This window comes from Eptesicus fuscus, chromosome 13 (assembly GCF_027574615.1).
Source record: "Eptesicus fuscus isolate TK198812 chromosome 13, DD_ASM_mEF_20220401, whole genome shotgun sequence".
Classification (NCBI taxonomy): domain Eukaryota; kingdom Metazoa; phylum Chordata; class Mammalia; order Chiroptera; family Vespertilionidae; genus Eptesicus; species Eptesicus fuscus.
This window is the reverse complement of record NC_072485.1, coordinates 67507598-67521864: the sequence shown is the minus strand read 5'-3', so window position 1 is coordinate 67521864 and position 14267 is coordinate 67507598. Positions and strand designations below refer to the sequence as shown.

The 14267-nt window shown below is 52.1% G+C and overlaps 2 protein-coding genes across 8 annotated transcripts in view; one reads left to right on the top strand and one right to left on the bottom strand.

Moving 5' to 3' along the window:
- Window positions 1-8125, top strand: part of CSTPP1 (centriolar satellite-associated tubulin polyglutamylase complex regulator 1) — a 160402-nt gene extending 152277 nt beyond the window's left edge. For 2 of the 3 annotated variants that reach the window (XM_008146756.3, XM_008146753.3), the window contains 5 exons: window positions 121-206; window positions 1882-2077; window positions 2717-2826; window positions 5589-5652; window positions 5916-6590. In XM_008146756.3, coding sequence (XP_008144978.1) covers window positions 121-206; window positions 1882-2077; window positions 2717-2826; window positions 5589-5652; window positions 5916-6090 — 631 coding nt within the window. In that variant the 3' untranslated portion in view covers window positions 6091-6590. Of the gene's footprint in view, window positions 1-120; window positions 207-1881; window positions 2078-2716; window positions 2827-5588; window positions 5653-5915; window positions 6591-7960 lie in introns of those variants that run through there. The other variant, XM_008146754.3, reaches the window with a different exon arrangement.
- Window positions 1-14267, bottom strand: part of ARFGAP2 (ADP ribosylation factor GTPase activating protein 2) — a 37964-nt gene that overhangs the window by 19233 nt on the left and 4464 nt on the right. For 3 of the 5 annotated variants that reach the window (XR_008557870.1, XR_008557869.1, XR_008557871.1), the window contains exons 9-16: window positions 13783-13919; window positions 13550-13681; window positions 11617-11745; window positions 11407-11541; window positions 10304-10430; window positions 10057-10150; window positions 9829-9947; window positions 9263-9396 (exon numbers count right to left, since the gene is read on the bottom strand). Coding sequence is in view for 2 of the 5 variants with exons in the window: in XM_028153481.2 (XP_028009282.1) it covers window positions 9376-9396; window positions 9829-9947; window positions 10057-10150; window positions 10304-10430; window positions 11407-11541; window positions 11617-11745; window positions 13550-13681; window positions 13783-13919 (894 nt within the window). In the remaining 3 variants the exon portion in view is untranslated. Of the gene's footprint in view, window positions 1-8170; window positions 9397-9828; window positions 9948-10056; window positions 10151-10303; window positions 10431-11406; window positions 11542-11616; window positions 11746-13549; window positions 13682-13782; window positions 13920-14267 lie in introns of those variants that run through there. The other 2 variants (XM_028153481.2, XM_008146751.3) reach the window with 1 other exon arrangement.

The following is a 14267-nucleotide window of genomic DNA, read 5'->3' as shown; positions in this document are numbered from 1 at the left end:
CTCTCTCTCTCTCTCTCTCTCTCTCTCTCTCTCACACACACACACACACACACACACACACACACACACACACACACACACAAACTCTCTCTCTCACATTTCTCTCTCTTTCCCCCTCAGGATTGTGCTCATGGATGATGCCATGGACTGCTTGATGTCTTTTTCAGATTTCCTCTTGGCCTTCCAGATCCAGTTTTACTACTCAGGTGAGAGTCTCCCAAGACCCCTGTGGCTCCCGTCAGACCTCCTCTCCCTCTCCTGCCCGGCTGCCCACTCCATCACTCCATCGCGTGCCCGGCACACACATTTCTCTGTTGTGCTTCCTTTGTGGTATGCTTCACCCCGGTCACTACAGGATGTCTAGTTCTCGTCACGGGGGGTCACAGGTGTCACTATGCAAAACCTACTTCCTCAACATCCTCAAGACACAGACACCACAGTCAGCAGTGCAATGACACTGCTGAAAATGACAATGACAACACCACACACCATAGTGACCATACCTGATAAATTCACTGCTTATAAAAAACTTACTGTGCCAGGCATAGCACTAAGGACTTTAACCCTTACAACAGCCCTAAGAGATAGGTCCTTGAAGAGCCAAGGTCACATAGGCCAGTAGCCTAAGCTGCAGAGCTACTAAGTGCTGCAGCCCACACTTGGACAGAGGCTCACTCCCCGCCGGCACTCTCAGGCACTCGCTGAACCACGGCCATGGCAGTGCCACCCCTGGGCCCTGGCCCCTATGTGTGGGCACACAGGTTCCCACCCAGCTTTAATAAGTGCACACCAGTCCTGTGTCCCACCTGCTCCCCAGATGCACCAGCTGTGCCCTTAAATCCCTTCTGGAATCAGGTGGAATAAAAATAGACCCACAAATACGAATGCACAGCAGCTCACACAGAACATCAAATGGAACGTTGGGTTTAGAAATTGCTGACTATGCCCATAAACAAACTTATTTAAAACGAGCTCGTCCAGTAAACAGAAGGCTGTCTTTGGAGCCTGGACATGGCCTTCCTGCCAACGGGTGGCCCCAGCCAGCCCTGGCCTCACTCGGCATCACCTTCTGTCAGGCAGGGTCTGGAACCTGGGGTCTCCCCACCTGCTCTTCGCAGCTGCAGGCATTTACTCCCCATTTCTCTAAAGCACTTGGGCCCTGGAGGGGGCAGGAGCAGCCATGTTGGTGAGAACCTTTTCCCTGTGCCGCCTGCCGGGCCCTCTGCTCGCAGCAGCGTGGGCCCAGCATCACTACTGCACAGCGCATGCGCCAGTTGGCGGTGAGATGGGCCATAAGTCACTGCTCTCTGACTATGGCTTGATTACTAAAATTCAAAATCAGTTTCAAATGTTGAGTAAATTCACAGCTTGCAGGCTTTCTCTCCCACACTGGTATTCCAACGTGCATTCTTGAGTCACAGAGGCAGGAGGCCTCAGAAGGTGGGGCTTACCCGTGGGAGCGTGCACACCTTCCCTTTTTACAAAAACATTTATAGCCATTCAATATATGCCAGGCCTAGAGCCAGGTGCTGGGACAGGGCTTGACAAGGCATGGTGCCTGCCTTGGTTTGAGGAGCTCCCATGCCAGCAAGGAGACAGAGTCCACAAGCAATTACTCAGAAAACTCATCACTGATAATGCTACGAGGAACACAGGGTATGCAAGTATGTGATGGGGAACCTCACCTGGTCTAGGGACAGTTGCCCAAAAGAGGGGACATTTGAACTGAAACACACATTAGTGTCACCTCGCATGTGTGTGGTGGTCACAGCCATGCCCTGAGCACTGACACTCGTGTGGAGCTAACAGAAGGGGACATAGTGACGGGATGAAGGATGTCCTCCCTGCCTGACCTGTGCCTCCTCCCTCCACGGTACCCAGAATTCCTGGAGAGTGTGGCTGCCATCTACCAGGACCTACTGTCAGGCAAGAACCCCAACACAGTGATTGTGCCAACATCGTCCAGTGGGCAGCACCGCCAGCGGCCCGCCTTGGGTGAGGCCAGCATGCTGGAGGGGGTCGAGGCGTCACTCTTCTACCAGCGCCTGGAGAGCCTGTGTGACCGGCACAAGTACAGGTAGAAGTGTCCACGTAGACACCCCCACCACCGCTGGCGCCAGGGGATGTAGACCACTGGCCCTGGGACCGATCTCCAGCAGGCTATTCCATTGGCCCAGGGCTCCTAGGGTGCTGGCGGTCACAGTATAAGCTAGAACAGTGCCATCTGCCCCCAGACCAGGTTGCTCTCAGGGAGGATTGCTTTCACTTGGGCAAGACCACCGCAGACCACCAGCCTGGTCCCCTTCTCCTTCCTGGGACATAGACTGGCCTTGACGTTTTAGAGGGAAGGAAAACATGCGCTGTATAACAAATTCACAGGAAGGGAGGGTAAAGCTGTCCTGTGTGGTTCAAAGTCCACTGGAGACAGCACAGCCACTTTTGGTTTCTTTCTAGAAGAGGCTGTTGTTACCTATTGCCATGTCTCCCCCTTTTTTCCTCCCCCAGTAAAAACACCAACATGCTAGACCTTCATGTTCCCAGTCCAGGCCTTGCTCCCTGCTCCTGGACATCTGCCAGGCTCCCCCAGGGTCTTAGGGCCCCCAGGATACTCAGGTCCCTTCGTCTCGGCTTTGGGCATCCTCCCAAGCCTGAAGGTGTGAAGAGATGACACGCAGACTGGCTCGTCTTTGAATCTGGCATGTATTTCCTCTTCCAGCTGCCCACCCCCAGCACTTGTCAAAGAGGTCCTAAGCAACGTTCAGAGACTGACCTTCTACGGATTCCTTGTGGCTCTCTCCAAGCATCGTGGGATCAGCCAAGCCCTCGGTAAGCCAGAGCTGGCTATGACCAGCCTCTTCTGGCCGCACAATACAAAGCCTCATAGAAACTGGCCTCCACTGGCCAACTGGCCCCATGAGGAGGGGCATCACCATCTTTACCTTGATTTCTCAGGGCCAGACTCTGAGGCCCAGGGAGCCAGAATGTGCACAAGACTGTGCCCTCCCAGACCTCTCAGGCTCCCATGGGGAGGGACGGCCTTCCCGGCCCGCAGCCCTGCCCCCACATGAAGCACCTCTCCATGGCAGCCCCTCCCCAGAGAACCCCCAGCTCTATTTTTAGGGAGTGGCCTGGCAGACATAAGGCTGTTTACTCAGGAGCTCTGGATGATTACATATCAAGGAGACTTGAATCCCATTTGTAAGCAGGGCAAAGGTGTGTCTGGGGAGGCCTTTTTCCCAGTTAGGAAAAAAAATCTGATTAATCTGAAAGAGAGCAAAAGGAGAGGGGAGCACTGGCCCAGTTTTTTCTGTCCACCATTTTATTCTCACTGGTTGGCCTTCTCAGCACTCTCCTCCCCCTCCCACCCCTCCACATCCCCCCTCCCCCGTCCTCTCCCACACCCTTTGCCCTCCTAGGGAAAGAGAGCCTTCAGGTCACCATCCAGCAGAGCTCTAGGGGTTCTTTTTCTTTAAATATATTTTATTTTTTTAAATATATTTTATTAATTTTTAGAGGGAGAGGGAGAGGGAGATAGAAGCATCAATGATGAGAATCACTGATCAGCTGCCTCCTGCACAACCCCTACTGGGGATCAAGCCCGCACCCTGGCATGTGCCCTGACCAGAATCGAACCATGACCTCCTGCTTCTAGGTCGACATTCAACCCCTGAGGCATGCCAGCCAGGCAAGGGGTTTTTATTTCTCTCTGAGAGGTACCTCGGTGTGCTGGGAATCCCCTGTTCCTGAGTCTCAAAGAAGAGACACTCTGCCGAAACCTGTTTGGCTCAGTGGATAGAGCGTCGGCCTGCGGACTGAAAGGTCCCAGGTTCAATTCCGGTCAAGGGCATGTACCTTGGTTGCGGGCACGTCCCCAGTGGGGGGTGTGCAGGAGGCAGCTGATCGATGTTTCTAGCTCTCTATCCCTCTACCTTCCTCTCTGTAAAAAATCAATAAAATATATTTTTTTTTTTTAAAAGAGACACTCCACTTTGAATTCCCCTTCCTTCTGCCAGTTGAGGGGACAGGGTCAAGGGAAGGAAATTGAACATTCGTTAAATGCCAGCCACAGTAGACCATACTGGGCTAGACGCTTTAGATCTTATACAATCTAGATCCTGCTAGGATGCTCTGGGGGTGCATGGGAGTGCACACCCTAGCAGGACTGACTGAGGGCCCACTCAGCCATGATGCCACCTGGCAGCTGTTATTCTGAGTCAGTGCGTGGGGCATGCACAGGTCTGGGGACACCTCAGCCCAGTGAGGCTGGTAGCCAAGGTCGCCAGCTGGAAGTGACTGGTGGGGGTTTGCTTAGGCCTCTCTCACACTCCTGGGTAACAAGCCATCCTCCCGGCCCCTCCACCAATAACAGCCACTAGGAAGGAAAAGGAAAAGCTAAGGAGCATCTGCAGCACAGCTTGGACCAACCTCATGCCCTCACTATTTCTAGGGCCTTTAAAAAGTACATTCAGTCAACCACTTCTACGGAGCTGGGTGGAGTGGGAGATGGAAAGAAGCATGTAGTCTCTGCCCTCACCTGCTTCTCCCGTGCATGAGAGCGCGATCTGGAGATCCCTGGCTGCAACCAGTGGTCAGCCTGTTTGTTCCCTTAGTCGTCAAGGCACCCCACCACACCACAAAATGAGAGAGGGCTCCATGGGACGTAGTTTGAAAACCACTAACTTAGAGCAAAAGGGACCAGGAGGCATCATTTGAAAAGGCTTTGGAAAAGATGGGAATGAACTGAAGCCAGATAGGAAATTTTAAGATTGAGCTTTCTACAGACCAGCATTGTTAATTGCCAGATCTAGGTTCTGACTACCAATGAGCTCTTTTCCCTCAACAATTTGCTGGTGAGAGTCCTTTTATCTGCAAACTTCAGCTCCACCTTCCTTCCTATGTTAACAGCTCTGGGGAGCATCCAAGACTCTCTTCTCACCTTTCCCCAAGGTCAAAGAATTGGTTCCCTTAGTTTATAGCTGAGGAAACCAGCTGAGAGCGATGGGTGACAGCAGAGATGGGACAGCTCTCCTGCTGGCTCCAGCCAGGCCAGAGTTTGGTCTGCTCCTGACCCGTGGGAACCACCCTGGAGGTGCTGAGGCAGCATTTTTTACCAGTCTTCAAAGTGGGGTCACCCCGATTTGGGGGCACAGATCTAATTTCTGGTCTTTGTGGTTAGCCTGAACCACATCCTGTATCCCTGGTTTCTTTTTAGCCAAATACTGGGGGGCCTCAAAGGAGGAGGCCAGCTCACAACCCACCATCTCATCTTGGAAGGGGACCGCTCTTTATGCAGTGACCTGAGGTTTGGGAATGTCTCCTTAGCTGTAGTTACTGCCCTGAGGGGGCGGGAAGCAGACAGCAGGGCTATTAAACATTATAAACATTAAATTTATCCATCAGTACCCAAGATTCTCTGCCCTGATAGCAGTCATCTTAAACTTCTCTGTAAAGCTCTTTCCCTTATCTTAGATCAGCCCAAACAGGCAGATATGAAGGTGGGACACAGGGGCATCTGACAGGAGCCTGATTGAAGGACCCACAGATTAAGTTTTGTGACTCCTCTCCCCCTGCCCCCCATTATCTCCTAGGAGCTTTGCCTGACAAAGGGGACCTGATGCATGACCCAGCCATGGATGAGGAGCTGGACCGACTGTAAGTGTCAGATGGGAAGATGCTGCCCCCTTGTGGGGGCAAACCTCAGTCGGACATGGCAGTGCCCCATCGTGGGTCAGTGTTTATCCATAACATCCCCATCAGTCAGGGAAGGGCTTAGGGGCCAGCAGAGGCCTGAGGTAGCCTCTCCTTGAATCCCTTGGGAATACAGCCCCTGGTTTCATCCAAATGCAACTGTGTGGAGGTCCTGGTCTCTGGACAGGAGGCACCTTGCTGCCCTCTGGGCTTCTTTCCTCCTTCAGGCTGGCCCAGATCCCAGACCTGGTCAACTCAGTCAGTGCCAGTCCAGAGGCCAGCTGCCTGCCTTCCCGGACCCCTCACCGGGCTGGCTTTTCCTGGAGACCCCTCCATCACGCCCGCAAAGTGGATGCAGAGAGCGATGGCTCCACTGAAGAGACAGACGAGTCCGAGATTTAAGGAGTCTGAAGGGTCCTGTCTACAACACCCTGTACCCAACTCCTACTCCCACCCAACTCCTCCTGACCATGTGCCATGCTGCCCTCTGCTGGCGGAAAGGCCAAATAACAGCCCCAGTCCAAGACCTGCCAGGGGTTCTGATATCAGCCAACCCAAGCAGTGATTCAAGAAAGTTAGCTTACTCTCCCTGTCCCAGGCGCCGCGCTAACGGCAGATTGAACTGAGGTCGCCAGGAAGGGACTTGGCCTCATAGAAGGTTCATCTTACAGCAACTCCAGGAAAGGAGAAGACCATGAATAGCCACACAGGGCCTTGCATGGTCAGGGGTGGCACGGGTGATGCCAGTATGGGAGGACAGAATCACAGTGGCCTTCTACTGGAGAAAGAGCCACTAGCATAGCATGATGGGACGAAGGGTGGGCAAGACCATTTCACTTTCAAACACTGCTTCAAGCCTCCTGTGTCTATTAGCTAAACATGAATGAATAAAGTCCCTTGTGTCTGCTAAGTGGTGAGTCTAAACTCACTAGACTGAAGGAGGGGGTGATGGGAAGGGGCGAGTTTGGGGTTTTGGTGCCAGCATCTCAGCTTTTCCGGGAGGTGGCGGCCAGAGGATCACTCAGCCTGGAGACCTGCCTCAGATAACGAGCAGAGGGGCTTACCTCTTGCACGTGACAGCCTTTTAAAGGAAAAGTACTCATAGCAGGAATGGGTCTCCAGGAAACAAGCTCTGAGGGTTCAAGGCCAGGTTCCCATAAGGTTCAAGGCCCTGGCCACCAAGGGTCAGCACTGCAGAGCCTTTTAGCCAGTTTCATTAAACATTTGCCAAGCACCTGCTCAGGGTTAGAGCAGTGGGGATGCAGCTGTGGGCACAGGCCTGAGGAGTACAATCATACAGCCAAGGCTGAAGGGCAGGGGTCCTCCAGAAAGCAAAACCTACCCAGGGACCTGAGCAGATCAGGATGCCTCCTCTGAAACGAAGCCGAAGGTCCCACCACTGGGCACACGTTTTCCTGAGCACATACTGGAATTACAGGAACTGGCCCCTAAAGCCCGGTAGGGCCAGGCCAGGACTGGAGGTTCCAGAGCTACTGAAGCTCCAGGACCCTGAGAGCTCTCCAGGCCCACAACCATATCCGCCCTCCAACTAGTTAAAAGCAGCTGGAAAGTCCTGTGTGCATGGGAATCACCTGGGGAGTTTGTTTACAATGCAAATTACTCAACTCCAGCTTGGGATGCGGCACAAGTCTCTGATTATGAACACTCCAGACCCGTGGTCGGCAAACTGTGGCTCGTGAGCCACATGTGGCTCTTTGGCCCCTCGAGTGTGGCTCTTGCACAAAATACCACGGCCTGGGCGAGTCTATTTTGAAGAAGTGTCATTAGAAGAAGTTTAAGTTTTAAAAATTTGGCTCTCAAAAGAAATTTCAATCGGTGTACTGTTGATATTTGGCTCTGTTGACTAATGAGTTTGCCGACCACTGCTCCAGACCATTCCAAGGCTGAAAGTCCCGGATCCGTGCTCTGGAAATCACTGGCTTAGTAGAGATCCCATTGCTCCCTCCATCCATCCTTTCTAACAGTCCATTTTCCAAACTGGTGGTTTAACTGTACTCTGGGGACCCCCAAGGTGGTAGAGATGTTCTGAGAGCCCCTATAGAGGAAAAGGGTAACTAAGCCAGGGGTTTATACACACACATCTTTCTTCCAGGATTTAAAAGGATTCCATTAAGGTTTGTATATTTTATTAAACTCCATTGAGAAACACCTCGAGCCTACTGTTGGGATGAGGTGCAAGGCTGCTGAGGTTGCTCGCCTGCCCCCAGCCATGGGGCCAACTAACATCAGCTCTTTCCTCCGCGTGCAACAGGGTGGTGAGGTCGAGGCTGCACCGGACCTCGAGGCAGCACAGGGCCGAGAAGCCAGGGGACTTTGGCTTTCAGAGAAGAGACAAGCTGGAGGCCCTGGAGAAAGTGCCCTCAGCTTCGGCACGGACGCCCTACCCATATCGGTGGGAGCCCAGACAGTGAGGCGAGGGGCCTACACTGGGCAGGGAGGCAGGATCCAGCGAGGACACCACTTCACTCAGACCAACAGGGGCCCAGGGCCCTGCCGGGGCTTTATTTGACACCACTATGTTTCAATACAAACAGTCCAGAAAGAAACTCAAGTCCCTTTGGGGGAAGAGGGTGGTGGGAAGAGTGGTCTGTGTTGCTTGGGAGCCTTACCCTCAACCCACAGGGGGTGGGGTGGGCCTACACTGCCAGCATGGCAAGGGAAGATGGCACCAAGAATGATACAGTGCGTGGCCCAGTGACCAGGGGGCAAGGCTTGCAGCTCTGTAGGCACCTCGAGCTCTCACTGGTGGGGTGTTGTCCAGGCCCCCCTAAGCCCAGGATGATGCAGAGGAAGAAAGCTGAGCCCCAGCAGCCTGCTTCTATCCCTCAAGTCATCTGCATCCAGAGCAGGACACCACAGGGCAGACGAGACTCGCCATGGCCACCAAGCGGGGAAAAGAACAGAGTCTCGAGGGGACAGGGGTCCTGTAGTCCACATGGACAATAAAGGACTCCGAGACACCCAGGAAAAGTAACCTTCCAAATGACCACTGTAGAAAGGGGTGGTGAGACAGATCATCACTCTGGCCTCCAGTCTGATCCCAAATGAAACCTTTAGGTACCAGGTAAAGTTTCTAGCCCTTAGTAAGGCCCAGACGAAGGTCCTTTGCCTCCCTTGCCCTCTCCTGGGGCCCAGAAGAGGCCAATGCAGCAGCAACAGCAGCAGCAAGTCCAGAGCCCCCTCCTCTGGGGGCTGGTCTATAGCAGAACTCTTCCTAGACCTCCCCGCCGGTTCCAGAGGTCAGGGACCAAACCCCCAGACAACCTGGAAGGATCCTAGAGCCAGTCAAAAAGCCTTCAACTTTTCACTTTCCCTGTCAGAGAAGGGCTGGGCCCAGGATAAGCCATCCTGAGGAGATGCCCTCCCTCACTCCCAGTGTGGCAGGACAAGTGAGCAGCAGCTTTGGGAGCAGGACTGGAAGGACAATAATCTAGCACACAGGAGAGAGGGTGTGAGGGAGAAGGAAAAAGGACTCCATCTATAGGCAGAGGCCAAGGGCTGGTACTGCCCATTCCCTCACCAGAGATCCTCAAAGGCCACCCCACTCACATACCACACATAAAGTAACAATTCCTCCCCAACTTCCACAAGGCAAGCAGCCCTGGCCTGGTAATCATGGGGTTTTTGCTGCTGTCACCACCATATGCCTGAGCCATGGAGCTTGGATCAGTAGGAACCATAGCGATCCTGGAAATGGGGGAAGAAAAAACTAAGTCAGCACCTCCAACCCAGCATGCACACCCTCCCCCAGCACACCCTACAGGACTGGGATTTGGGGTATGGGAGAAATGGGCACCAATCTCACCATGGCTGAGACTGTTTTATATTTTGTGACTCGGGAAAGGGGTTGTGGCCAGATACCAAGGGAGAAGCCCTGCCCAATCTCATAGAAGCTGAGAAGGGAGAAAGAGTAGTCCAGGTGATAAGACTGGGGGGAAATCAGTGCAGACAGTCTACATAGGGAGAGCTCAAAGGAAGGAGGCTGCCCTCCAGGAAAAGGAAAAGCTCTCCCTCAGGCTGAGGGGCTACCCGGTGGCAGTGTCTGGATGTGGTGAAGGCCAGCCTCCAGCACTACTCTTCAGGCCTCTCCCACTCCAAGTCAAGGAGCCCCCGCCTCACCTGCAAAGAATTCATCACACCATTGGCCAGCACAGCCATCTTCCCGGCCACAGACTTGACACCCTGCTTAAACTGGGCAATGTCAGCTGTGGGGAGCACATTCCCCAGAGATACGCTGCCTGTAAAAGCAAGGAAAGGGGTGACCCAGAGGCCTGCAGGAAGCCCTGACCCTTGGGCCTTCCCCCTCTACTCACAGACCCACTTGGTACCCACACCTCTGGTCCCTACCTGTTCCATGAGCTCCATCCATGTCTCCAAAGAGGTCTGAAGAGCTGATGGCACTACTGCCTGAGAGCTGCTGTAGCCGAGACCTGGCTTCATACTGTGGTGAAGAAAAGGCTGGGGATCTTTTTGCCGATGTCCCAAGAACTCATACAGGCCAGCCACCCTGGTGCTAAAGCCCAAACTAGTGACAGGGAGGAAGGTCTTGCTTCTACCCGCTGCCTCTAGCCTCAGGGTGGACAACTCTACTCACCTCAGTATCCACCTCCCGCCCGAAGAACATGTCAGATGAGATGGCTTTGGCTCCTGCGAATTTCTGACGTGCTTCACTGGACTCGAGGCCCGAGCTCCGGCTCTCTACTTCCTTCCGGTTTGTGACTCTGAGAGTGGATGTGGAACACCATCTCTGACCCCTCCCATTACTGTCAGGGGATAATGTTACTATCCCATTACGATCAGAGGCAAATCTGGGGATGCTTACCCAGACCCTATCTGACTGGCTGGAGGGGCCCTCTCCCCTGGATAAGGCCCCTCCCCTCTCCACATTGAAGCCAAGGCACAGAGAGCTTCTCTTACCTCCACTAGGTGACATGGAAATGTGGTTTGGAGGGGACAAGGCTTCTGCCCCAACCACGACAGCTTCATCAAGTTCTAGGGTGTCGTAATGTCACTACTGCCACTCTACTCCTAGGTACAACTGGCCCAACACTGGTGACCATGTTTCGGTTTGCCTGGGTTTATACTTACTCTCCTGGCATAACTATTAACAGCACCCCCTCTTACTCTCAGAAAGCATCCCAGTGTGGATGACAAGGTGTATGGTCGCTCCTACTCAGCACTGACATGCACAGAATTCAGGATAGCTGTTTCATTACATTTAATCCTTCCAGCAGCCCTGTGAAGTCATTACTTATGCCCCCGTTTTACAAAGAGATGACTTGCAGATAATTTATCAATTAAACATATTGCCCAGATTAAGATGGAATACGCTTTTAAGAAAATAAAATAAGATGGGGGCCAAGGACACATAATACTTGGGAGGTCAGGATTGAAGCATAAAACCAGAGACCCCTCCTGCCAAAGAAACGGATCGTGGACAAGAGGCTGCTCGGCCTTCTGTGACGATAAGCACAGCTCAAACCAAAGCCCGATCCTGCACTGTCTGACCTGTAGCCACTAGCCACATGTGACTATTTAAACTTAAATTAAATGTAAAATGTAGCTCCTTAGTGACACTAGCCATGTTTTAAGGGCTCAGTAGCCACATGCCTAGTGGCTACAACATCGGACAGTACAGGTACAGAACTCTTCCATCACGCAAAGTTCTACCGGACAGTGCTGCCCTAGACCACTCACCTTTCTGAAACAGGCCGGATGCTTGAGATGGTCACTTCTGGCTCCTTCTCCTCCATCTTGTCCATGCCCCAGGTGGCATCTGTATCCCAACGGGAAGCAAAACTTTCCCCCAAGGAAAAGGGGTTGTCCTTGTACCTAGGGAGACAGGAGAGTGACTCAGAGAACCTGATGAGAATAGAATGGCCAAGTCTTCACCCCAACAAGTCTTACTTTGGGGGTCCAGAGGCGAAGGTACCAACATCATCAAATAAGTCCAACTGTGAGCGGGAGGATTTTGCACTCACTGGAGTTTCCTGCTCAATCACCTGCATCTCAGACAGCACTGAGTGGGAGACGGAGCTGCGGAGGAAAGCAGAGCCGGGCGTGAGAGCAGTGGTGAACACTCATGTCACCGCCCAAGAAAAGGGACCCAGCTGCTGGCATAAGCGTGGGTTCTCCTTCACACCCAGAACCTTCTCCCACTACCTGTGCACAGAACTGTGCTGAACGGGAGAGCACACCCTCGACTTTCTACACCTGCTTTTTCTCAGAATAAGTTTTCCCTGCCAAACAACCCTTTGCCCGTAATAACTAATAATGTGCACCAAGTGACAGTACTAACAGACTTGTGTACTATGAGCCACATCCTTCACCAAGATGGACACATGCACACAAAAGAAAATGCCCCAGAACCAGGGAAATGAGCCTAATGGTATCAAAGGATGAGTTCTTAATTATCCCACCTGTTTTCTTAAGAGGAGAGCACTTCCAGGTACAGAGCCGGACCCTATGCTCTAAGACCTGGATCTGCTGTCCGGTTTCCAGTGAGAAGAGGCAGAGCTGGGCAGGCAGTACCAACTCTTAATGCCTCACTTCCTTCCTGTGTTCTGCTCCACACAGGCTTTTTAGGGATTAATTTCATTCAAATAAATTCACAAAAAATATCTATAAGGAGTGAATATTTTGCAATAGGGCTTTAAATAGGGCGGGCTGGCTTTAAAGAAGATTCTCTTGCACTACAAAGAGGGAAAAAAAACTGAAAAATTGTTCACATCCTTTAACCCAGTAATTTCTGTGACCAAAACAGCGCAGGGGAGGACACCTAAAGTTCTTTTCGGGATTATAATTTTGTTTCCCTGATTAGCTGTGTTACACGAGTAGCACACAGACTGAAAGGGAATAACTAGAATCCAAGCAGCATGGAACCCGACCAGCACATGTTCTGACAAATCATCTTCTTCCAGAGAAGTAGAGCATGATGGCCAAATATACTGAATTTGGAATCAAATAGTTCTATGTTCAAAACCTATTTGTGTCAATTACTAGATTTGTGGGCTTCAGGCAAGTTGCTTAAGTGCTCTGAGTGCCAATTTTCTCATCTGTAAAACGGGGTCACAGTACCTTCTGCATATGACTGCGGTGTTTAAGTACATAAGGTCAATGGCGGAGCTCACGCCCCCTCGAAGGAGCAGCCACCACTCAGCACAAGCTAACTGTAGACAGGACTGCTGGCCCCAGCGCTGTCAGACTTTCCGATTTTTAAGAGATAAAAAAACCTAGTATTACTGAAATCTCTAGATATTAACTCTTAGTGGAGAGCAAACAAAAGGCATACCAAAACTGTGAGAGCAGTGGTGAACACTCATGGTTTGCAGTCCTTGTATTTAAGAAACCACAGCAACACAACATCCCGAAACAGAAAGCTTACTGTCCAACCTGAGGACATTTGAGTGTGTGGGGTTATTTCCAGGTGTTGGTGTCTGGCAGCACCACTGGCCTAGTGGGCAAGGATCAGGGATGCTAAAAGCCCTGCAATTCTCAGAGAGTTCTTGAAAAATAAAGAATTGCCCCCCCGCCCCCAAAATGCCATCAGCACTCCCATTAAGAAACATGGAAAAAAAGAAGAGAAAAAAAAAACACTGTCCCAGTCTCTTGAATCTATTGAAAGAGCACCTGATCCTGAGTTTCATTCATTCAACAAATAGTGAGCACATACCTACTCTGTCCTAAGCACTGTACTAGGTGCTTTAAGATAATAAACAGAACTATCTATTCAGCCTCAAAGAAAGACTAAGCCTAGAACCCCAAACTGCTGGGAAGAACCTGCAGTGATTCCCAGGAAAACAATGGTATTTCTATGCCACACCCCAGAGCTGAGTCTCACCTTCGGGACACCAAGCCCATGCCCAACCTCTCTGCCTGCTCTCGCTTCTTCCCTTCCAGATTCTGTAGCTTCTTCTCCTCCTTCTTGCGGTCAATCTGGAGCTCCTGATAGGCCAGACGCATGGAGGCAACCCTTGGAGGGAATAAACATGTCAGAGGCCAGCACCCATCCTGACCTGTCCTACCTGCCCACCCAACCCCACAGGAAAAAGGGGCCCTCTGGCAAACACTCACATAGACTCCTCGGCCTGCTTCTTGGCATCAGCCACCTGCTGCTCACGGAGCTTCTCTGCCACCTGGGCCTGCCGCTCAATCTCGCTGAAGCTCTGGCTGCTCACCTTCTGGGCCCCTAGGCCTTTCTTGGCACCCAGCTGGGAAGAGAATCATGTGATGGGGGCCTTGCCAACCACAATGTCCCCCTGCTCCCTCCCAGGCACTCTAGCACACCCACACAGTTCCTTTTTAAAGTCCAGGGTAAAAATAGGAGTCCAGTCAGCATGGTCGAGAGGGAGAACAGGGGCTCTGCTAGAGCTGGGCATGAGGTGGCTCACACAGTCCCAGCAGAGGCCTCAGGGCCTGATGACCAGCAGCTCATGTTTACCAGACCAGCATGTCCCAAGCACACTATGTGCACAATCTTGGGCTCCTCCAGGAGCCCCTTGAAGATAGGCATCTTAACAGCCCTTGCACAGATAAGGTTCTGAGAAGTTGAGTACCTT